At 34.6% G+C, this 23,975-nt stretch overlaps 1 protein-coding gene across 1 annotated transcript in view; it reads right to left on the bottom strand.

Moving 5' to 3' along the window:
* CUNH1orf141 (chromosome unknown C1orf141 homolog) overlaps window positions 1–16,077 on the bottom strand; it is a 29,946-nt gene extending 13,869 nt beyond the window's left edge. Inside the window, exons 1-3 of the mRNA XM_054572193.1 lie at window positions 16,003–16,077; window positions 13,236–13,396; window positions 6,986–7,098 (exon numbers count right to left, since the gene is read on the bottom strand). Coding sequence (XP_054428168.1) covers window positions 6,986–7,098; window positions 13,236–13,396; window positions 16,003–16,077 — 349 coding nt within the window. The remainder of the gene's footprint in view (window positions 1–6,985; window positions 7,099–13,235; window positions 13,397–16,002) is intronic.
* Between the last annotated feature and the right edge of the window lie 7,898 nt (window positions 16,078–23,975).

Below are 23,975 nucleotides of genomic sequence, written 5' to 3' on the forward strand. Positions count from 1 at the left end.
CTAAAGATATGTTTTAGGTCCAAAGAAAGATATTTGGCTTTAAAGTAGGGTCTAATGAACACTGAACCAAATAAATTGAAGTAAAATTACCACTTAGTCATATCCTCAAGACATTTCAAAACAACACTGATAAAGAGAATATACTAAAAGTTGCCAGAGAAAACAATAAGATTACTTACAAAAGACTGAGAACTTTTCAATAGCAACATTGAATGGTATAGGACAGTAGGGCAATGTCTTAGAAGTTTAGAGAAAAAATGATTTTGAACCTATAATTTTACTCAGCCAAATTATCAATCAAGTATATAGAAAATAAACAGACTCCCAAACATCCATGTATCGTTTCTAGGGAAACTTCTTAAAGATGTATTTTAGGAAAATAAAGATGAAATACCAGAAATAAGACAAGGAATACTAGATTCAAGAAACAAAACCAAGGGTGGATAACCCAATGACAATTGCAAAGAGGCTTAAAATTAATGGGTCAAATTTAAAACAAATAGTCACTGGACTTCATGAACAATTCCTCTAAGAAGATTGGAATGGATTCCACTTAAGCTACATGCTTCCTTTTTTGGAGGCTGCATATCTTAGAGGTAAAAAATATGAGTCAGACTGCTGGGTTCTTCCTGGTTTTGTCACTTATTATTTGATGTCAGTCAAATCACTTATCTTCTTTATGGCTTTCCCCCCTCATCTATAAAATAGGAATGATAATAGTACTTACTGTATTGGGTTATTGAGGGTGTAAAGTTTGTACATTTATGTATATATAATGTATATAAAACACATATTTCTTTTAGTACATGCATATTTATAAAACTCATATATAGATGTATGTATACACACACACACACACACACAAAACAATATATGTATGTATTCCTTTGAACACTGCTTGGCAAATCTAAGTACTCTATAAGTGTTTGCTATTATCATCACACTAAACAAGGAAAAAAAGGCAATTAAAACTCCAGAAAATGATACAAGACACACAGGATCTAAATTTGTGGAAAACTAATACATAGCATTATTTTTGAGTAACTGATGAAGAATAAGAAAAGAGAGCCTATTTCTTTATATCTATTGAGAAGAAACATAATCTTAGCACATTACTTTGTTCTACAATGAATGACTATTTACAATGTTGTAATAGCATAAATGCTCTTAAAAGAATTTTGGAGTTTTAGAATTAACTTATAGACAAAACTTAAGGGCTTAATCAGAGTTGCAAAGTGAATATAATCATTGACCTCAAAATTGTAAAAGTAAAGTAATGTTTGACCTATGGAAAAGGTATGGAGAAAAGAACAAGACTGTCAAAATTCATCTAATATAAAGGGGAATTATAAGTTAGTGATTAAAGCTGATAGAAAAAAAATTTATTTCAAGGCACAAAAGTTAACAATAGAAGCAAAAAAGTAGTCACCCAGTAGAGAAAAGAGGAAGAGAGATGAGATGTGAAGCAGTGTAAATAAGCTAATTCAAATCTCTTTTATTGATTCTTCAGTATTTAATGTTTAAAGTTCATAAACAAAAAAAAAACCAAACAGTAGTAGAAGCTCATTCTTTAGAACTATCAAGTTATTCCTAAGAGGAATTGTAACCCCAAAATGTTGAACATGGTTGCAGCAGGCAAAAAAATGAAGCTGAACATATAGAAGGGCTTTGTCTAATTATTAGTCTTGCTGTATTATTTAATTTTTAAAATTATATCATAGTTTAATTAATTTTTTAATTAAAATGTTATATGTTTTATATAGGATGTTAATAAATTTATTATGAGTAAACTTAATGTGATGTTATAATTTTCTTGGGAGATTTTTATTAAACATGAACCCAAATAAACCATGTAGTTGAAAACAAAATTAATATTCTGGACAGTGGATCCTGCCAATATTTTTAAAAACATAAAAAGCAAGAATATGCAACAAAATTATAGGACGTTATTAATTATGGTCCAAAGTATGTATTTCTTCATGTTTCATTATCTATACTGACAAGGTTAATAATAAATAAATTGGTATCTAAGAGACGCTCTTAAGTGACTTTCTTTTGCTGATTCTCTGAATTAATTTCTTTCTCTAGTCTCCTAGATAAAAGCTACTGAATGATATATAAGGCATGCTGAATGCTCAAGGCTAGTCAGATACTTTTCAGTATGTCCATGAACCTCTGCTCAATTCATTATCAAGACTCAAGAGTGTTGTTATTGTAATTATATAGTTTAAATAACTATAGCATGCTCAAAAATGGTCTTGGCTACGAATAAAAAGATTAATGAATAGATGTATATTTTCATATTTTAAATTGAAAAAAGTATTTAATTTATGCATGTAAAGTTTATGATGCCCTGTCTTCACCAAGTTTATGAAAACTGCTAGGCCTCATAATATTCAATAAATAAGTTTTATTATACTTACTGTCTAACAAATAACTTATTTTCTCTATTATCTTTGCATGTAAAGTTTTCCATAATATCAGAGATAAAATCACTTTAAAATCTTATTCTTTTGAATACTAATATCCATTTGGTTTTGGGATTGGTAGAAGCATATATAAAATCACTTGGGTTAATCTGAATTACTGTTAAGTAATTATAAACATAAAAATTAAACCTACCTCATCTATATCCTTAAGATAAAGAAAAGATCTATTAGATCTTGATTTTAGATTTTCTTCTTCTGGATCTAAAGAAACAAATCCAAATATAAATGATATTTCCATACTATTAGACTACTTTGAATTTAATTCAATGAATTATTTTCTCTACATGTAGTAAACTTTTTAGAGATGTAGTTTTCATCTTATTTGCTATACAGAATTAGTTTTACATTTTTAGAGCTAAATATATTCTAGAATAATTTGCTTTAAAAGTGAATTTCTATTAACAGAACAAGACTTTCGATTACTTACTATGACACAATAAAACTGTGTCTTGGGAAAAAATGAAATTCTAAATAAAATAGAATCATACGTGACAGTCAAAGAAATCTTTTCATGAATTCCTTTGAAAAGAGATATACATAGTTCAGCAGAAGTAATGCCTGCTTGAATATGGTTGGTAGGGTAATAATATGGGTGTAGTAATTTATAGTTTTAATTTGAACATTTCACCTAAAACGTCATATGGTGTGCTTGAGTGTGATATTGTTATGTTACAAAATTACATGCTTATGATTGTGTAATAAAAAAAGGGCATTATTTTGTCAGACCCTGTATTTACCTCAACCTGAATCCCTCCATCTCTTATTATGAATTTTATTAATCTGGATTATCATTTAATGGATTGTCTTAAAGTTGGCATAACGTAGGGTCAAGCACACAGACTTTGGATTTAGATAGTTTGAGATGACAACCTACTTTGTGTGTGTATGAGTTATGTAGCCTTAGGAAAGTTACTTAACCCCTCTGATTCTTAGCTTTCTCATCTATTAAGTGGATATAATAGTACTTAATCTTAACAGGAATGCTGTGAGGATTAAATGAGATTTTTAAAAATTAGACGTAACAAACTGAATACAGAGTGTGTGGTATTCATTCAATCAACGCTTATTTGTTAATCACCTACAATATGCTAGGCACTGGTGTTAGATTCTGGAATTGTAATTCCTGCCCAATGCTGCATACATTTTAGTGGGTAACACAGAAAATGAGTAAAGAAACAAAGGAGTAAAGAATTATAAATTGAGATACATTCTGTGAGAGAAATAGATTTTGGAGAGTGAGAATACTACAGGGAAGTATATTTTAGACAGGATAGTTTTTATGTTCTAAATATTTGTCTCCCTCCCAAAATGGGTACACTGAAGCTCTAATTCTCAATGTGATGTTATGTGGAAGTGGGCCTTTGGAAGGTAATTAGGTTTAGATGAGGTAATGAGGGTGGAGCCCCTGAGATGGGATTAAAGCCCTCATAAGAAAAGAGATGGGAGAGAGCTGGAAGAGGGCCTCTGCCACAACCTGACCAGACTGGCACCCTGAACTCAGACTCCCAACCTCCACGACTGTGAGAAATAAGTATAGCCTGGGTGTTCAACCACCCAGGCTCTAGTAGAGGGTTATAGTAGCCGGAATTAAGAGAAAAACTAGCACTGAGAAGTGGAGTGCTGCTGAAACTAATATCTAAAAATATGGAAGAGGTTTTGGAACTGGGTAATGGGTAGAGGCAAAAAGAGTTTTGATGTGCATGCTAGAAAAATCCAATAGGGCCATGAAGGAATTTCAAAGGCAATTCTGGTGAAAACTAAGAAAAAAAGAGGAGAGCTATAGAGAAAACTTCCATCTTCTTAGAGAATACATAAATAATCATGTGCAGAAATGTTAGGAGAAATATGGATGGGCAAGGCCATTCTGATGATGTCTCAGGCACAAAGGAGGAACATGCTATCGGACAATGGAGAGAATTCTATCTTTGTTATGAAGTAACAAAGAACTTGGCTGAATTGTGTTTGTGTCCTAGTGTTTCGTGGAAGATAGAACTTGTGACCAATGAAATTGAATGGTTAGCTAAGATTTCTAAACAAAGTACTGAAGGAGCAGCTTCGTTTCTCCTTACCATTGTAGTAAAATGTGAGAAGAGCAGAATGGATTAAAGACAAAATTGCTAAGCAAAAAAGACCCAGAACTTAAAAATTTGGAAAATTCTCAGTGTGTCCATATTACAAAAAATGAGAAAGTATATTCAAAAGAGAACACTAAGGGTAGGAGGGACTGATCATTGAAAGGAGATTGGTTTGTATGTGAACCACAGACCTAGTCAGCCACCCCAGCAGAGACGCTGTCAGTTTGAATTGAAGGGGATGGAGACAGGATAAAATGAAGGAAGGTTGTTGGACTTCCTGGGTTTTACAGGATGGGACCATAGAGCTATTTGTTGCAAACATGTGTTGTTCATCAAGATAAATGAACAACAGGCCTGGAGAGTGAACAACAGGAAAGGAGAGTGACTGTGAAGGCAGTTTCAAGACAATCAGGGCCCCGTCTTCAGTTTCAAAAGTGGAGGCCATTGTCTCAGTCGCAACAGGCCTGATAGATTCCATCCAAAGTCTTTGGGTGGACAATCTGAAGCCTTGGGAATATGACTCCAAGTGGGCAAAGTTGTGGAAATGGGATCCTTGCCTAGCAGAGTTCTGGGATGGGGGGTTGTGACTCTACCCTGCAGAGCTGTAGTGGCAAGACCTCTGCCCTAGTGGGTCCAGAAGAGAGAGCATCAAACCAAAGAGGATTAGTCTTAAGCCTTAAAATCCCATAAAGTTTGCCTTACTACGTTTTAGACTTGGTTGAGACCTATCACCCCTTATTTTATTTCTATTTCTCTATTTTAAAATGGGAATGTCTATGCTATGTCTGGCCCATCCTTGTATTTTGGAAGCACATAATTTGCTTGATTTCATAGGTTTGCAGCTGGAGACAAATTCTGCTTCAGGATGGATGGATCATATGTTGAGTCTCACCTATATTTGACTTAGATGATATCTAGATGAGACTTTGGACTTTAGTGATAATGTAAAACTCAACATGAGAGTAAAATAATTACAGTGTTCTAAAATGCTTTTATTGTCCAGAGGATGGTAACATTAGATTTTGAAAGGATGCATATTGTAATCTCTAGTTTAATAATTTAAAGGAAGAGATTATATCATTTCCAAATTACTAAAGGAGAAAAGTTTAAATTTTTTAAAATTAAATCTTAAAGAAAACAGGAGATAGCAGAAAAAGAAGCATAGGGTCAACAGGAGAGATAGGAAGAACAAAATAAGATGGCAGATTTAAATCCAAAGATTTTGCTAATTACATTAAGTATAAATGGACTAAATGCTCCAAAGACAAAGATTACCAGAGTAGATTTTAAAATCTAGCAACTTGATGTTTATAAGAGATAAACCTAGATCATAATGTTATAGAAAGGTGGTAATAAAATGATGGAGAAAGACATACCATACAAATGTTAGCCAAAAGAAACCTGTAACTACTGTAATATTGGATAAGATGAAAATCACTTTACAGAGAAAAAGGTTAAATTCCCTATATATCTAATAATTCTAAAATTTTAATGCAGTTACTAACATGGCCTAAACTATATTAAAAATATATAAAACAAAAATTTACAATGCTACAAATAAGACAGTAAATCTAAAATTTCTCAGTAACTGAGAACAAGCAAGCAGGAAAATCAGTAAGGATATAGAAGAGTTAAAAAACACAATGTACAAGTTTGTACTAAAAGATAAATATATAAAAAAACACTGCATTGAGCAACTGCAGAATATACATTATTTTGGAGTGTACCTGGAAGATCTGCAACAATTGACCATGTCATGTGTAATATTGCAAGTGTTAATTACATGACTGAAAACATGTAGAATGTATCCCCAAACTACAGTGTAATTGTGCAAAAAAGCAATAACAAAAAGATAATTTGAAAAGACTTATATATTTTGAGTTAGGATATACTCTTAAAAACCTGATAGGTCAAAGAAAAAAACATAATGAAAAAGAGAAAATAGAAACATTACTCTTGAAGAACAAGGTGGGAAGAGTTATTCTACCATATATGAAGGTTATTTTAAGCTACAGAAATTAATATTCCTGTAAAATAAGATTCTATTAAGCAAGATGTCCATACCTGATTGATTAAAAAAAAAAACAATAACAAGGGAACTCAGGGTTGAACTGAAAGGAAACTCAGAAATTTTCTTTCTAGAAAACTAAATAAACATACAAATATATTCCCAGTTTTTGAGTTATATAAATGATCTATTCTAATATTTAACATATCTTTCTCTTAAGAAACTCTTTTTTATAGCTTACTAAAATCTTTCACACTGCAGTTATAACCCATATACTTTCAAGCAAATGCTTTCAGCAGAGACATCAATTTATCAAGAAACTTTAAAATACAAATGAATAAATACTAAAGTACACAATAAAAACATGCATTGATAAATCAAAGGAGAAATAAATACATTACATACGGCATTACCTATTGACTTGCTTTCTTGATTTTTTATATTTGTTGGCACAAAGCATGGCCTTAAATTTAACTTTCCAAAATTACTTTTTCTAGGTTCAGGCTCATTTTTGAAGGAGACATACCTGGAAGAAATAAAATTAATGCAACTAAAATAATCAGAAAATTTATAAAACCAATCTAAAAATAAATTTGGAAAAATGTGGTGAAGTCCCTTTGATAAAGATTGGGATGTTGTTCTATTAATATATTATAGTACAAAGTGTAAAAGATTGGGATTAAGCAGGAGCTGAAAATATTAGTGACATTTACTTGAAGTAGACAGACAAGAAACTGCTGTTATCATAAAACTGAGTGTACCTCAAGAAACTATTGTTCAGGAACTAATTAATCCTTTTAGAAAATATGCTGGAAAATTGTTAAATGAGATACTACGGACTGCCAGACTTGAGTCAAAGCGGTGGAACATTGAGTTAGGATCATTTCAGGTACCAGATCACAGCATTTATTTAGTATAAAAAGGAATTTTTCTCCACTCAATTTTTTAACTATTGATGGTATGTAAGAAAGTTAATGGTATATAGTTCATGCTATTTCTGATCTCTTAATGCTTATGGTTTTTGTCCTCAGACCTCAGACACTCATCCATAATTAATATCATCAGCCCCACACCTTTAAATGTTACCTATAGGTTGCTGTCCCCAGATGTATAGTATAGACCCCAAACTCTTCCTTGAGCTCCAGATTTGTATATCCAACTGCTACCTGACTATTGCCTTTAGACACATTATAGCCAACTGAATTTTGACATATTAGAAAACCAAATTCTTGCTTTCTTCTCAATCTGATCCTTACCCCGCCTCCCCCTTCTCCACTCAACCAGAGGCTTAGGCCAAAAACTCTTCTTTGATTTCTTTCTCTCATTCCCCATTCACCATCTGTCAGCAAATTCCACTAGATCTTTCTTTGAAATACACTTCAAATCTAACCCACTTCTTTCCTTATCACTTCCACCCTAGCCCAAGACCCTTCATCTCTTATCTGAACCACTGAATGCCTCTAACCTTCTGCCTGCTCTTTAGGCTATCACTCCTACCCCTAACAACCGTGGTGACTCCTGTAAAATACAAATGTGATTGTCATTTCCCTTCAGTTGTTTCCTGTCAAACTGAAATAAAATTTAAAATTCTCATTGCAAGACAGAAGAAGTTTCCCCCAAATCTCATATCTCTAAGTAAAGGAATTGCCACTGAATGTCCCTCCAGGCCTCTCTCTGTGCACTCCCACTCACCCCTCACCTCCACGTGGAGGCACAGTAAATTATCTGGTTGTTTGGTTTAAGAAAAGGAACTTAAGCTCCAACTTAAGGACCTTGGCCCTTGCTCTTCCCTTTGCCTATAATATTTCTCCCCCAGGTATTGACAAGTCTAACTCCCTTCAGTCAGAGAAATCAGTCTCTGTTGTTGTTTTGAGTGCCTACTGTATGGGAATTCTTAAGCTCGTCACATATATTAAACCATTTAACTCACACAACTCTATAGGATACATATTATTATTATCGTTCCTGTAAAAGATGAGGAGATTGAGGCACCAAAACATTATATAACTTGTCCAAGGTCACAGCCGCTAGGAAGCGAAGCTAGGATCCAAAGCTGCAACGAGTTTATAAATGCCATCCTCTTAATCTCTGTCAGGCTAATGTTACACTGAATTTAAGGTATGTTTTAAGCTAAAGGAAGAAGGGATTTGACCAATTAAATTACACTCTAGGCTGCAACTGCATTCTCTATTTATATTTAATTATGTTTTCTGTGTGTAAGTTCATCCTTCTGTCATAAAAATATTTCTAGAAGGAATATTTTGACAGGTATCACTGTGAATATATATTTTAGGAAAAATTTTTCTAATGAGAACACTCTATTAAATCTAAAAAAATATTCTTTATCCACCTACCTCTAACTTATTTTCTGTTTCTTTACTACTTTATACACGGTAAAATTGCCATTTTCATGTGATAATGTAGTACTGAATGTTTGGCTAAAGAAGAAATCACTTCATCTCTCTTTAAAAAAATTTTTGCCTTTCTTTAAAAAAATATTTTATTGAGTATGCTATTACAGTTGTCCCAATATCCCCCCTTTTATCCACCTTCACCTGGTATCCCCCCATTCCCTCCAGCAATCTCCCCCCTTAGTTTGTGTCCATAGGTCATACATATAAGTTCTTTGGCTACACCATTTCCTATATTATTCTTAACATCCTCCTGTCTATTCTGTACCTACCAATTTGTACTTCTTTATCCCTGCACCTTTTTCCCCATTCTCCCCCTTCCCTCTCCCACCCGATAATCCTCCAAATGATCTCCATATCTAGGATTCTGTTCCTGTTCTGCTTGCTTGCTTAGTTTGTTTTTTTAGATTCAGTTGTTGATAGTTGTGAATTTGTTGCCATTTTAATTTTCTGAGTTTTGAGCTTCTTCTTTTTCTTAAATAAGTCCCTTTAACATTTCATGAACTAACAGCTTGGTGATGGTGAACTCCTTTAGCTTTACCTTTTCTGGGAGGCACATTATCTGTTCTTGGATTCTAAATGATAGCTTTGCTTGATAGAGTAATCTAGGTTGTAGGTCCTTGCTTTTCATCATGTTGAATACTTCTTGTCAGTCCCTTCTAGCCTGCAAAGTTTCTTTTGAGAAACCACGTGACAGTCTTACAGGAACTCTTTCGTACATTACTCTCTGCTTTTCTCTTGATGCTTTTAAGATTCTCTTTATCTTTAACCATTGGCATTTTAATTATGGTGTGTCTTGGTGTGGTCCTCTTGGTGTCCATCTTGTTTGGGACTCTCTGTGCTTCCTGGACTTGCATGTCTATTTCCTTCAACAAATTAGGGAAGTTTCCTTTCATTATTTTTTCAAGTAAGAATTTTTTCAATTCCTTGCTCTTCCTCTTCTCCTCCTGGCATCTCTATGATTCAAATGCTGATACGTTGATCTTTTGTAAAAGATCCAATTACAACAAGTTGCAGAAAAGAGTAAGTTTGGTGTCTACTGAGAAATAGTAAAGACTATATCCAAATTAAAAACAAAGGACTGAGAGTTATTTTTGAATGATCATAAAACTCTCTGCTCATCAGAAAAGTAATCCTAGGAAGATATTTCCAGAGCGTAAAGGCAATCACTTTTATCGGTTCTCATTTATCCAAGAAAAGTGTAGACATCCTGAGCTAATAATAACATAGAAAAGATGTCTCTGGCATCTTTCATTAAAGAATTTTAATGGTTTTCAATCCTAGTTTTATAAAAGAATCATCTGGGAGATCTTAAAAATAGTAATGTCTGGGCTGCACTCCAAACCAATTAAAGTAGAATCCAATTATTTTAAAGCTCCCCAGGTAATACTAATGTGCAGTTGGGTTGGAAATTACTACTTTGAAAGCAAAGCTCAGCTACAAATAAACCTGGGCAAGTTTCATCAATTAGGTGATCCCAGCACCAGGTTGCGAGTTGCTACGATGTTCCTTCAGCAAGCTAAGGGAAAGAACGGGATAGAAGCTGGCATGAGGCAGCATGATTAGAGCGGGACATAAGCTACAGCAGTGCCTCCAAGGGTGGTACCAGGAGCAGCTGCCTCAGCAGTACCTGGAAAATTACTAAACATGCAAATTATCAGGTCCCAAGCCAGACTTACTGAATCAAAACCTTGGAAAGCTGTGTGAATAGATCAACATCTTGGTTCAATCTTGCAGTGAAGTTTTGTGAGCACTGGTGAAGATGCATATTTTAGTTATAATTAAAATAGCTTGTAAGTTCAGGAGCTGCACCTCAAGATTTGGAGGAACCGAATCTATACAATTAAACTGATGTAACCAACATATCATTGTTGATATGAAGATAGAAACTTTCTGCCTTATGCTCTGTTATATAAGCAATCTTCCTGTTATGACTAAAAAGGACGAAAAAGGATGGGTTGCTCCTGGAAGAGGCAGTTTCTGGAGATAATATGAATTGAGTAAAAAGTCAAGTTCTCTGAGGAGCCCTCATAATTTTTAATGACCTCTTTGGCTGTTTAATGATATTTCTAAATCTAAATCTGAATATGCACTGCCCTGTTTGAACATTTCAGTAGCTCCATACTTGTTCAGGAGATTGTCCAAAGCCCTTTCCTGGCCTTTGGTGATCTGGCCTTTACTTACCTCTTTAGCCTCACTTCTTTAGCCCCCTCTCCAATCTCTACCCCATATCCCATTCAAGTCCTACAACACTGAACTACTCTCTTGGTTCCCCAAATTAGCTGGGCCTTCCTTTGCCTCTCTCTGGCCCTCTGTTCATATTGTTGCTTTGGCCTGGAACACATTTTCTTCTTTTAAATCTGTTGCCTTTCCACTAACTCTCTAGATCTCACCTGAGCTGCCATCTCTTCTAGGAAACTTTTGCTAATCCTCCCATTAGGAATCTCTCTGTAGTAACTGGTGTTTGCCTGTTTACTTATCTGAATTTCCTCTTGCCCCCACAGACACTGAACTTTAATACACGGGTATATTTCCCTGTTGCTGTTCTATCTCCAGAGTACAACAGTCAATTAAATATTTGTAGAAGAAAATCAATAAATGAAAGTTACAATAGTATGTGATAGCAAAGCTACTGTAACAAAGATAAACAAAAGTTATCTGCAAGGATTTTTTCCTTGAACTTGGTTTAGAGCCCTAGAAAGTTGTAAGTTGTATCAGAATGATGAGAATTATTCAAGTATGAGTAAAATCTAGAATTAATTTAAATAGAACTGTATGTCTCATTTCTGGAAATACACTAGGTGGTTTGGACCAGCTATCCTCCTGAGAACAACTAAAAAATGTGGACAAAATGTTAAAACATTTGTTTAAAGACATCTAAGAGCTCCCTAAAAACAGTAGGAAATTAAGAGGCCAAGAGTGAGGAGATAGGAGAAACTCAAAGAGGTTCTATTGGTTCTACATATCAGTATTTCTTTTGTTTGGACTCTCTTCTACATTTCTGATGCTTAGAAAAATTATATAGCGCTACATACATATAAAATGCCAGTGAAAGACCAAGTTTGACATATTCAGACTACTCCTTGTAAGTACAGAGAGAAACTTCCTTACTTAATTTTCAAGGTGGACCTTTTCTTTTTCCTTGCAATGTAGACCCTGAGAAAGAAGATACTTACTAAGAATGACTCCTGCTGCCTCACTGGACTCAGATTTTAAAAATCAAAGCCTAGCAGCTATTTCTGCACAGGGGTCTTTCATGCAAATTGCACATACAGGGAGAAGCTTGCACTGAACTGCGTGCCTACACTGTGTTCCTGCCCTCTGAGCAGCCCTTATAAAGGAGTTCCTGGAATTGTTTCAACCAATAGGACTGGACTTTCCCTGTCCAATCAGAGCTGCAGTTATATCCCATATGCATCCTCACTGACCAGTCAGAACAGCTCCATTCTGACCAATCAAGACAGTACCTTTTTACCAAAAAATCTTTTAGGATTTGGCACTTTAATTTGCATGAAGACAGACCAATCAGAGACTAGGCGTAGTGACTTCTCTCTATGTAAGTCAGCTCCACTCTGGCTCTGAGGGTGCACTTTCTCTTTCTACCAAAGCCCGAAGACTTTGCCCAGCTGGAGCTGAAACAGTGATGTCTTGCAGAACCAGAGTGAGAAGAGCAAGCGAAGCAGGGCAGATCAGAGCAGAACTATCCAGCCAGGAAAGTGCCTTGCCCCAGAGCTGCCTTGCTCTAGGGTCACCTCACGTTCCATAGCTATGCTGTATCATCATTGAGCTGTAACACTATTGAGCTGGTCACATTCTTGCTGTTCTCACAGCTGTGCTGTATCACAATTGAGTTGTTGATACTGAACATTTTCCTTCTTCACTGCACCCCATATTGGGGATTCCTGTTGGCAATGAATTGGTACCAACAACCATCGGTTGACAGTAGTACATTGGTTAAAGTTTGAAATAAATCCTGGCATTAATTTGTGGCAATATAATACAGCTCAAGAAAAGTCTTTCTTTAAAAGTTCAGAATTGTAATTACTATCTGTAATTAACATGTGTAATATTATAATAACTATTTTATATACAAGAATATTCTGAATGCTTATCTAGTATAAGTTATAGCCATGATGTAATATACCTTTGTTTGACAAAGCCGACATTTAACATAGACTGCATAATCGAAGACAAATCTAAAGTAATGTTTTAAAACTCCATATTGAAAGTTTGAAGTAGTTATGATGGTTACCTTTTTGTTTTTTTAATTCCTTGTGATTTGTCTTCTGTGCTCTTTGGTACTGTCATAGAGGTCGATTTATCAATAATAGCCTCTTCAAATTCCAACTGAAAATCAAATGTTAAGGGTGTAACAAAAGTCTTTTTCTTTATGCAACTCTGAAGACTGTTTTTCTGCAAAAAAGCCAAAGTATAACACTGTGAAAAAAAGAACACCTTCCATATAGGGAAAATCCTGTGTGAAAAGGACAAAATTAACCTTACTTTATACATATACATGAATATACAATTTATGTGGTAGTCAATTAGTCAATAATTGAAAAGAAATATAAATTGAAATTTGGGGGCCTTGTACACCAACTATTTTATGCCATTGCTGCATGACCTGAGCCGTTCTTATCTTATTTATGAAATGAGGGTCTTGGACTAGATGATAATGAAGGGTCTCTCCTAATTCTAAAATTGAGAACTTAACAACATATATCTTTAGCAAAAACAATATTGATCCATAGAGTTATTGGAACCAGAGCAGGCCAGTTTGTCCAAACTGTTCCTCTTCTTGTGACCACATATGTAGTGAATCATACCATTTGTCTAGTAGCAGGAGCAAGTACTAGAGTTAAAAAAGCAATCAAAGGAGAAGTTTGTTCAAATATTTATATAGATGGACCAAAGAGGAAAAAGGATATAGCTTAAGGGTGAGTAAAAGAGCCAAAAATCTTCTTTAAGAAACTCTCTCAGAGCATAGCACAGAGGAATAAAAAAATAAAAAATTTGAAAGCAAGTCAAAGACTATGGGAAATTTTGCTTTTGCCTATGATGTTAGATGAAGAACTATGGGAATTGCTTTCTTGCTTCAAACAACTAGAAAGGCAGACTAAATAGATAAAAACAAATGTAAGCAGGCATTAGAAAACCAGCCAAGAAGGACCACGATCCCTGAGAAAAGGGAAGCAAATGCAGCAAACCCTGCTATGGCCCAGCTTACTTCCTGGGGGCAGTTCCCAGGCCGAGGCACAAGGAGGTGAAATTGAACCCAAACTGTGGCCTCGACCTTGTTTCGTGTCAGAGACAGAGAATGCACCAGCAATCACCTCTTGGGCATTCACTTCAGAGAAATATTTATTCAAAAACCTGTATACAAACATTCATAGCAACGTTATTTTGTCTTATTTTTAACAGGTTTTATTCTTAAAAGCAAGATACTGCAAACAACCCAAATGTCCTTCAGTGGATGAGTGATTGAAACTCTGCATATCCACATTATGGAATATTGTTCAACAATACCATTTATATATTATTTATAATAATAAAGTTATTAATTCCTGTAAGATCTCAGATGGACCTCAATGACATTATGCTTAGTGAAAAATAATGTCAAAATATTACATACTTGCCCTGGTTGGTGTGGCTCAGTGGATGGAGTGCCAGCCTGCGAGCCAAAAGGTCACTGGTTCAGTTCCTGGTCAGAGAACATGCCTGCATTGTGGGCCAGGTCTCCAGTTGGGGGCATGCAAGAGGCAACTGACTGAAGATTCTCTAGCACACTGATGTTTCCCTTCCTCTCTTTCTCCCGCCCTCCCTTCCCCTCTCTCTAAAAAAATAGTATATAAATAAAATCTTTAAAAAAATTATTACATACTGAATGATTCCATTTGTATAACATTCTCCAAATTTCAAAATTACTATAGAGATGGAGATGAGATTAGACATTGTCAGGGACAGAAATAAGGAATAAGGTAGGGGCATGGATATAAATAAAAGGAAGCAACATGAATTTTTATGGTGTTAGAAATATGCTGTATCTTGATAAAACTGCATAAAACTAAATATACAAATGACCAAATGAATGCAGGTTTAAAATGGTGAAAACCGAATAAAATCTGTAGTCTTATTAACAGTAATATACCAGTGTTCTTGATATCAGTTATGACTCACACTGGTTTTGATATTGCGCAATTTCATCCCGTTACAGATGTATGTAAACCAGCACCACAGTCAAGATACAGCTCTATATAAGATGTCCCCAATGGGGGTGATTGGGGGAAAGGCACATGGGACTTTTTATACTGTTCCTGTAACTTCCTATAAGTCTATAATTATTTCAAAATAAAAAGTTTTTAAAAACTTAAAAAGCAATTTCCAAACTGGTTTACATGTTGTTATCTCCTTTTTTTGGTCATTAAAAAAGCAAATGAAAAAGCTCTTATTCATGCCCTATTTATCCAACTGTTATACATTTTGAAAATTTGTGTAACCAAATTAAATTGCTCATATGTGTTAAAAATTTTGTTTTTGAGGACTATATTCTTTATTGTTTAATTATTTATTGTTCATTATTTCTCATTAATTGAATTTCATAGGATCTAACCTTTTTAATTTAATTAATTTCTATGAGCTTTACTTATTTCTAGTTTGGTAACTATACTAAATATTTTCTCCCTTTTAATAAACTAAGGAAATAACTTCTAATATGTTTAACATATTAGTAAGAACAATAGGTGTAGTCACATTTACTATGTGACTGCCTAGGATTTTAAAAAAATATTAAGCAGTTTAAATATACCATAACTTAATATGGCAACTATCTAGAAGTTACCCTATATCTAATTAATTCTTTATAGGATCCACTTACATAGATGATTTTTTTCAACTAATATGCTTATTTGTTTTTTAAAAATTAATTTATATCTTCATAATAACTAAAAAGTAAAATTAATCACATTTGAAATGACAACTTTTTAATAATTAAATTAAATTTTAGCTTTTATTTCACAAACCTTTATTCTTCTGGCCAAGAGTATCTTAGCATGCTCATTTAGAATATCTAACTTCTCCAAAATTTTTTCTGCCATTGTCAGTCAATAAATTCCTACTTAAAAAGGAGAAAAATAAAGAAATCCTTAAAACAACTTAAACATATGATTGATTATTTAGGCATAAGTTAACAGAATTACCTTTATATTAGGTTTTCAGGTAAAAAGTAAAACTATATAGATCATGCAATAAATCATAGAATTGTAGAGGTCCAAGTTTTTTGGACAGAAAGTCCTATGATCAGAACTCGCGTATGTGTGAGGGCCCCAGGAACGTTTAAATGTATGATAAAGGTGAGTTGAACAAAGTTCGAGATTACCATACGAGAACCAGATGTGACTCATACTTGAAGCATACTTGAAGAATATGCAATTTGATTTATATCTATGTTCTTTTGTTATGATATAATTTTAATAAAAGTAAATGTCAAGAGCTCACATTTATATAACCAATTGCATTAAAATTAAATTGGGCAATGTTACAAGACTGTTAATATGGCACTTAGAAGGCAATCAGTCACACAAAAGGAGCAGCAGCCAAATTACTTAGGTCCTATGGCCATAATAATTGTTCATATTTTCTAGTTAATTAATATTGCTGAAAATTGCATCTGAGCTCAGGTAATCCATATTAGACTTGGAGAACTGAATGTTAGACATCAGGACCTAGTCTAATTTATTTCCATTTTCATATGAAAAAAATTAAAAGCCACAAAGAAGCCACCTTTTTAATGTAATGCAAACTGCTAGGGCAGAGTGGAGGCAAGGATCAGAAAACAAACCTAAAGTTCCCTCGATTTGATTTATTCTTAAAATTGAGTAGATGAATAATCATATACTTTTTCTCAGTGAATTGAATGGCTTCCACTGGTATTTAAGTGTAAAAATCATATGGTTAATAGAAAGTATTGAATTCATTAATGTTTCTAAAGACCATCAATGTCTACACTAATGTTCTTTTTAGCTCAAAAAAAAACAACTCTGCTATTTCTCTCATATATTATTCAATCAATATCACACAAAGACGATGATAATACATGAAAAGACAAGGATTTAGGATCCTATGTCAAAAGTTCAGGTATTATCAGGTATTTTCTTTTACTTGGTTTCTTTTAGTTCTCTTTTCTACTCTCTTTCCTTCACCATATATTGCCTTGGCAATAAATTCCTGGTGCTCTGAGAGAGCCTTCCCATCCCAGCATGCTGTCTGCTGGTGCTCTTATATCCAGATCCTCCACTTCCATCCTGTGATGTAATTCAATGTGACAAAGAACTTTTCTGGGTCATGGGGCTGTAGCAGACAGCACACCCTATTATAAACCACATAACCTTAGGTTGCATGTCAGAAGGGGAAGTGCAGAAAGAGTGTTAGCACAGTGTGAATGCCTCAGACTCTCTGGGTATCCTACAGGAGAGTAGTGGACAGGTTTTGGAAGAATATAGGTTATCTGAACAGTATATGTGTATGGTCTTTTCAGACCCAGAAACCAGACCTCTCATATATTCTAAAAACAACTAAAGGAATTTTAATTTTTGTGTTTCACTTAAACATATATGAGTTTAGAGAGGTTGACAAGGCTCCTGTATTTTTCACTAATTTCTTTTATTGGGGACAAAAACTTCTATTTTTCAGTAAGAAATAGAATGGTAAATAACTGGAAGAACAAGCATATCGAAGTAAATGAGTTCCCCAATTTTGGGAAGGTATAAATTATATGAGTAACAACTGAGACATGATGTTTACTTGTGAGAGAGTCTAGAAAGCAGGTCTTTTTAAAGAGTATGAGGTCCTACCCCTCTTATTTCAGTGCATCAGACATTTTAATATGTGACACATCATCCCATTTCACACACACACTCGGTTATGATTTTATGTTCTTGAGGTAAATTTATTTTGCTATGAGCAAATTTTTTAGCTATAATATGATTTCTGGAAGATCACTGTGTATATCACGAGTTCTTTTTTTAAGAAAAACCAGCCAGTTATTTTTAAGGGTCAATGACAATTTTATAAATACTACATCTCACAGTTTATGAAATTGACAGGATGTTATTAGTTTGTTTTGCAGTTTTATTTTCATATTTTGGAACCAATACCTTTTTTGCTTGTTTTCAAATGTTTTCACGCGTTTTTGACAATGTCTCAGTGGTTCCTAATGGATGAATGACCCTGGAAGAAAGTGGAGGTGAGGAAGCCCCAAACACTATCATGCTTGCTTTCATTGTTATACCAAGGGTACCAAGGGCATAGCTGTGTTTCTTCAAATAAATGCTGAGAGCTAAGGAATATCAGATCTAATGTGATGGTATATCCAAACTGTTTTGCAAGAACTAAAAACTAATCTTATAATGCAAAATGTATCAAGACTACATTAAATGTTCCTTAGTAAGACCTTATGTATTTTAGTTCTCTCTTGATTTAATCTTTAATTTTAATGTCTCCTTTAAACCAGCATATTTCATACTTTGATTTCACTTTCTGTTTCTGTGGACATATATTTTACTTCGCTTGTTCTATTTCTGTGAGCATATATTATCATTTAAAGATGAACATTTATTTGTTTATTTGGCCAGTGGCTACCTAAATGTGTTGAATATTATATGAAAGACATTGTGCTAAGTATTCTATCAAATTTATTGAGAACATTGGTACCTGGCAGACAATTTTCTTTGTGAGCCCCACCTTCCCAGGCAAGACAGATAGCCTCTCCCATTTCACTAAGAAAATAAAAACTATTAGGTAAGAAATTCTTTGACTTCTACCTCCAATACCAAAATCTTATTTGAGTCTATTCCCATCCTGCCTACATTTTAATTTTAATGCAAGTGTTGCCTCTCTCAACCAAAGCTAATCCCTCCCAATATACTTTAGACTCTCCTATCTCTGGTCTCCTTAAAGAGTTACTTCCATTGGTTATCCTCTCTCCTATAAGGTTCATCTCTTTTCTTCACTGATTTCTTCTCCTTAGCATGCTCAAGTCATTCTATTTAAAAAAAAAAATTCTTGCTCTGGCTGGTGTGGCTCAGTGGGGTGAGCATCGGCCTGCAAACCAAAGGGTTGCTGGTTAGATTCCCAGTCAGGGCACATGCCTGGATTGTGGGTCAGGTTCCCAGTTGAGGGCATGAGAGACAACTGATCGATGTTTCTCTTACACATTGATGTTTCTCTCTCTCTCTCTCTCCTTCCCTTCCCCTCTCTCAATATAATAAAACTCTTAAGTAAAAAAAATAAAAAATTTCCTTCCCTGACACTACTAGCCATTTTTCTTGCTCATTTTTCCTTCACTGCCAGATTTCTAAATAGCAGCCTATACTTGGGGTTTCTAATTTCTTACACTCCTTCTCCTTTTCAGTCTACCATCACCATTCCTTCTAAACTGTACCTCTAAATCTGCTCTCATAGGTCACCAGGGTCACCATCTTATATAGTAGTGGATACTTTTCTGTTCTGATTTACCCTACTTGAATGTTTGCAATGTTTGCAACTTTGGCTAATATTTACCACTCTTTTCTATGAATCTCCCCTCTTTTAGCTTCTATGGCAATAGTCACATTTTCTTACTTTCTCTGAAGAGTCCTTGACAGTGTCTTCAACTTGCTCTTCTTCCTTAGATCACTTCCTAAATACTAGTGTTCCTAAATGCTCAGCCATCTCTTTCATCATTCTAGATATTCTTCCAGGATGACCACCCAAACCCAATGGCTTCATCTACCACCATCTATTTGCAACTTTAAACCAGCTTTAAATTTCTCTTCTCAGTCCTGAACTTACATACTTAGATCAATCCAGATTCTCCACAGTAGGCTCAAATGTAAGTCTAAAAGTATACCCATCCTTCCTCTCCCTCAGCCAAAAATGTCTTCCAACATTTGCTATCAAATTAGTTATCTCTTAGGCATCTAGCCTATAACCTTAGAAGTTGTAATGGTTCTCAATCTTAGTTACACTTCAGAATGAATTCAAAGGCTTTCAAATAATACAGATTTCCAGATGCCACCCCAGGCCCCAAATCAGGATGTATGTAGGTAAAGACTAGGGCTGTATATTTTTAAAGTCATTCTAATGCAGCTATTCCCCAAACGAGGATTTGGCTGACACTCTCCCAGAAAACTCCTTCTTAAACTGTTCCTAAACACACACAATCGCTTTCTCTTGTATATGATACATCAAACATATCTGTTTATATTAGTTTTTCTCCTCTTAGCCATTTACTAATAGTAATAGCCATTACTATTGCCTCAGTTTAGGATTCCATAGCTTGCTACCTGGATTATTGCAATAGCTTAAATATATACACACACATTTGGTCCATTCTGTCTTTCTCATCTGTCTGAATTATTTTTAAAAAATACATTCACATACTTCTCTGATTAAAGCTTCAACCCCTACCTACAGTGTTCAGGACAAAGGTCAAGCTCCTTGACTTATTTTTCAAGGCTCTTGATTTTGCCTCTAACTCTTTAACCTTATCTGCCTCTTCCTCACATATACCTGATATCCCAGTCTTAATGAACAGCCTGTAGTTCCTCAAATGTGTTGTATTTTCCTTTACTGTTGTTTTTGCATTGGCTGTTCCTTCTGCCGACAATCCTATAAGTCTTATTTATACTTCAAGACCCAACATAAATATAACACTTTTGTTGGGAAATTTTCCCTCATACACTATGATTGAAATGTCCAGTATCTATGCTCCCATGATAGACTATATATACTGCTATTCTAGTATTTATCACACTCTATTGAAGTATTTCATATACTTGTTTTATCCCCTCTTTATACTGTTTGTTTCTTGAAGGGAGAAACCATATCTAATTCATCTTTGCATCCCTAATACCTAACAACCTGAATGAATTAATTAACCATCACCAATAAAGGCAATGGACACTTGTAAGTGCTATGATTGCTTTTAGCCTGCATTTACATTTATGAGAATAAACAAATCTTTGACAGAGTCCTGCTGAGGTTCTTCTAGATCAAACCATAGAATTAAAAAACATTGCTTTCTCTCCCATCATCAAATAGCATGGTGTACTGGTTAGGAACATAAAGTCTGAAGTCAGGATACCTGGTTTTGAATTGTTGGCTCTGCTACTTAACCAGCTGTGTAACCATGAACTAATCGCTTAACTTCTCTGTTGCCCCATCTGTAAAATGGGAATAATAAAAGTTCCTACATTTATGGGGTTGCTATGAGGTTTAATTGAGTGAATGTAAATGATATATAAATGTTTGGCAAATAAAACAAATAAATACAAGTAATGATATACTTACGAGTGAAAGATAAGACACCTGAGAACATCTATAAGTGCTCCAAAATGCATGTTCTCCATCTGTATATCATTTTGTTTTTGTCTGCCATACGTGCCACTATGCAATCACCAATGGTGTCCATATATCTGATGGCCCACTTGCTTCCTTCATAGTATATTTCTTCAATTAATCTAAATCATTGTAACTTTGGGAAACAATGAGAATTTATTCAGTAAGTCAATATCTTCTATTTTAATATGGGAATTTAGTATCTTCTGTACCATGTCATTTGATTATCTTGTTTCCTTTCCTTCTCTAATTTTCTCATAGTTTTACTTCTCAATTTTATATTAAATTCTTAGTCTGAGTTCAGTGAACAGAAACTAAAACTCATTGTCCTATAAAACGTAAGTATAGGCCTCCTATTTAGGAGGGCTACTCTGATAAGCATTACTATGTCTCCATACTGGAAACTCCTTAAAAAAACAAACAAACAAAAAAAACAACAAAAGCCAAAAAACAAAATCAGTTTTTGCTCTAGTAAATAGATCTAATTATCTGCATTGCAAATGATTTATTAACCAGGGTGGGAGAGATCTCACTTCTTAAATATGTACAAATACATCTGAAGCATTCTTACATGTACTTACAGTTGGGGGAAAATGTTCTCTTCTTGAATTTAGGGTTCTTCTGTGGTCAGAGGAGACTAACTCATAGAATCTTGAGGTCAGAATGGGTCAACAGTCTTCCACAAAGTTCTATCAACAATGAGGCAACATTGACTCCAACTGAACAAGACCTTTTCACTCCTTCTTTCCATTGCCACTGTCTTCCTTCAGATCTTTAAGTTTTCACTTTTCCTCCTCTAGGTTATTGTACTATATACTCCCTTCTTATCTCTCCCTTCCTTATCTCTCAAATATTGATCCTTCAAAATACCATCAGAGCTATGTTCCTTAAACAGGACAGCAATCAAATCCAGCTCCAGGCCACAAACCTTGACTTGCTCCCCATTACCTACAGAATAACACAGAGACTCTTCCGATGATGCACAAGGTGTTTCAAGAACAGACAGTCCAGGATCTGGCTCAGTCTAGCTTTCCAGTTAATCTATTGTTTCCTGTCTTCTCTGCCATACCCTATTATTCCTGTTCCCTGGAGGCTTCCTGCCTTTTTTCCCAGGCATGTCCTTCACTATAGAACTTGGCACATTGTGCTATCGAGATTCACTCTTTGACAAATCTCTTTCTAACTGTATTAAAAGCTCACTTAAAACAACAGTGGACTTCCCCACCTCAGAATCTCAGTGCCTAACTGGGATCTGAAAACTACAATTTAATTTGGAGATGTCTCTGATTATAACATTTTAGAGGGAATAATCCCAGTTTATCTGTAATAGATTATGTTAATTTATTATGATTTACTGAGGGGGATAAAATATGAAGTTGAGTGAATTATTATAAAATGTGGTTCTTGTCAAATCTAAATTCAGTAAAATTATTTTCAAAGGAAATTTGGATTTATGTTCTTAATTACTGGCTCAGTAATGACAGTTTTTTGAAAAAGAACACAATGAAATAGAGACCTTGCCAACTAGGACAGAATAAAATTCCCAGTCACTCCCACCATAAATCATCCACAAGCCTCATTGCAAGGACTTGGCTACATCAACGAATAATTTCAAGGTTGCAGGGCCAACATTATAAGCACATTAGAATTTAAGTCATTACTAAAAATAACAATATCAAATTAAAAAGTTACTTTTGAGAACAGAACACTACTTCATTTCAACAGTTAGAACCTTTGGGACTGAAAAAAATTTAAACAAACAAAACAAAAAACCCCTAGTGTTGCCAACTTCAATAGGCTCTGCTAAGAAGGCCTCTTCAGTAAGTTCTAACCGTTTCCTACTAAAGAAAGAGTTCAGGAAAACTAGAAGTGGTTCTAAATTCAGACACAAAAGAGAAAGACTGAGCAGTTTTCTAGAAAATGAAAGCTTAAATTAAAATTTATTTCCATTTTCTGGCTTTACCAGTTCAAATATTTGTTCCTTGAAGGCAAGGCCTCTGTCTTATACTTTTTTCTTACATATTGACCACATAATAAGCACTCTCTGTTAAATGATTACTTTTTATTCAATAATGAGATAACTGGTTGAATTTCCTTAACTCGCATTCCAAGTACAGACACAAAAAATCATTTTTTTACATCTAAAATATTGATAACAGCTCATATTAATTGGCTGAACTATGCTCTTTCCCCCAATACGTATGTTGAAATTTTAACCCTCAGTACCTCAGAATGTGGCTGTATTTGGGGACAGGAACTTTATTTTAAAGAGGTGGTTAAGTTAAAATGTGCCATTACAGTGGACCATAATGCAATATGACTGTACCAGAAGGGACTGGGACACAGACAGCATGCCAGAGGAAAGGGCATCTGAGGACACAGAGTGTAGGTGGCCCTCTGCAAGCCAAAGAGAGAGGCCTAAGAAGAAAGTAACCTTACAGGGACTATGATCATGAACTTCTAGCCTCCAGAACTTTGAAAAATACATTTTTGTTGTTTAAGCCTCCCGGTCTGTGGTTTTTAGTTATGGAAGCCCTAGCAAACCAATGCAGCCCACAAATCATGAGAACTAATTAAAAAACTCATTGGAAGAGTTAACTATTAAACCTCGCCCATG

The sequence above is a fragment of the Pteronotus mesoamericanus genome, unplaced genomic scaffold (genome assembly GCF_021234165.1).
Source record: "Pteronotus mesoamericanus isolate MK-2021 breed Mesoamerican mustached bat unplaced genomic scaffold, CSHL_Meso_final contig_105, whole genome shotgun sequence".
NCBI lineage: Eukaryota > Metazoa > Chordata > Mammalia > Chiroptera > Mormoopidae > Pteronotus > Pteronotus mesoamericanus.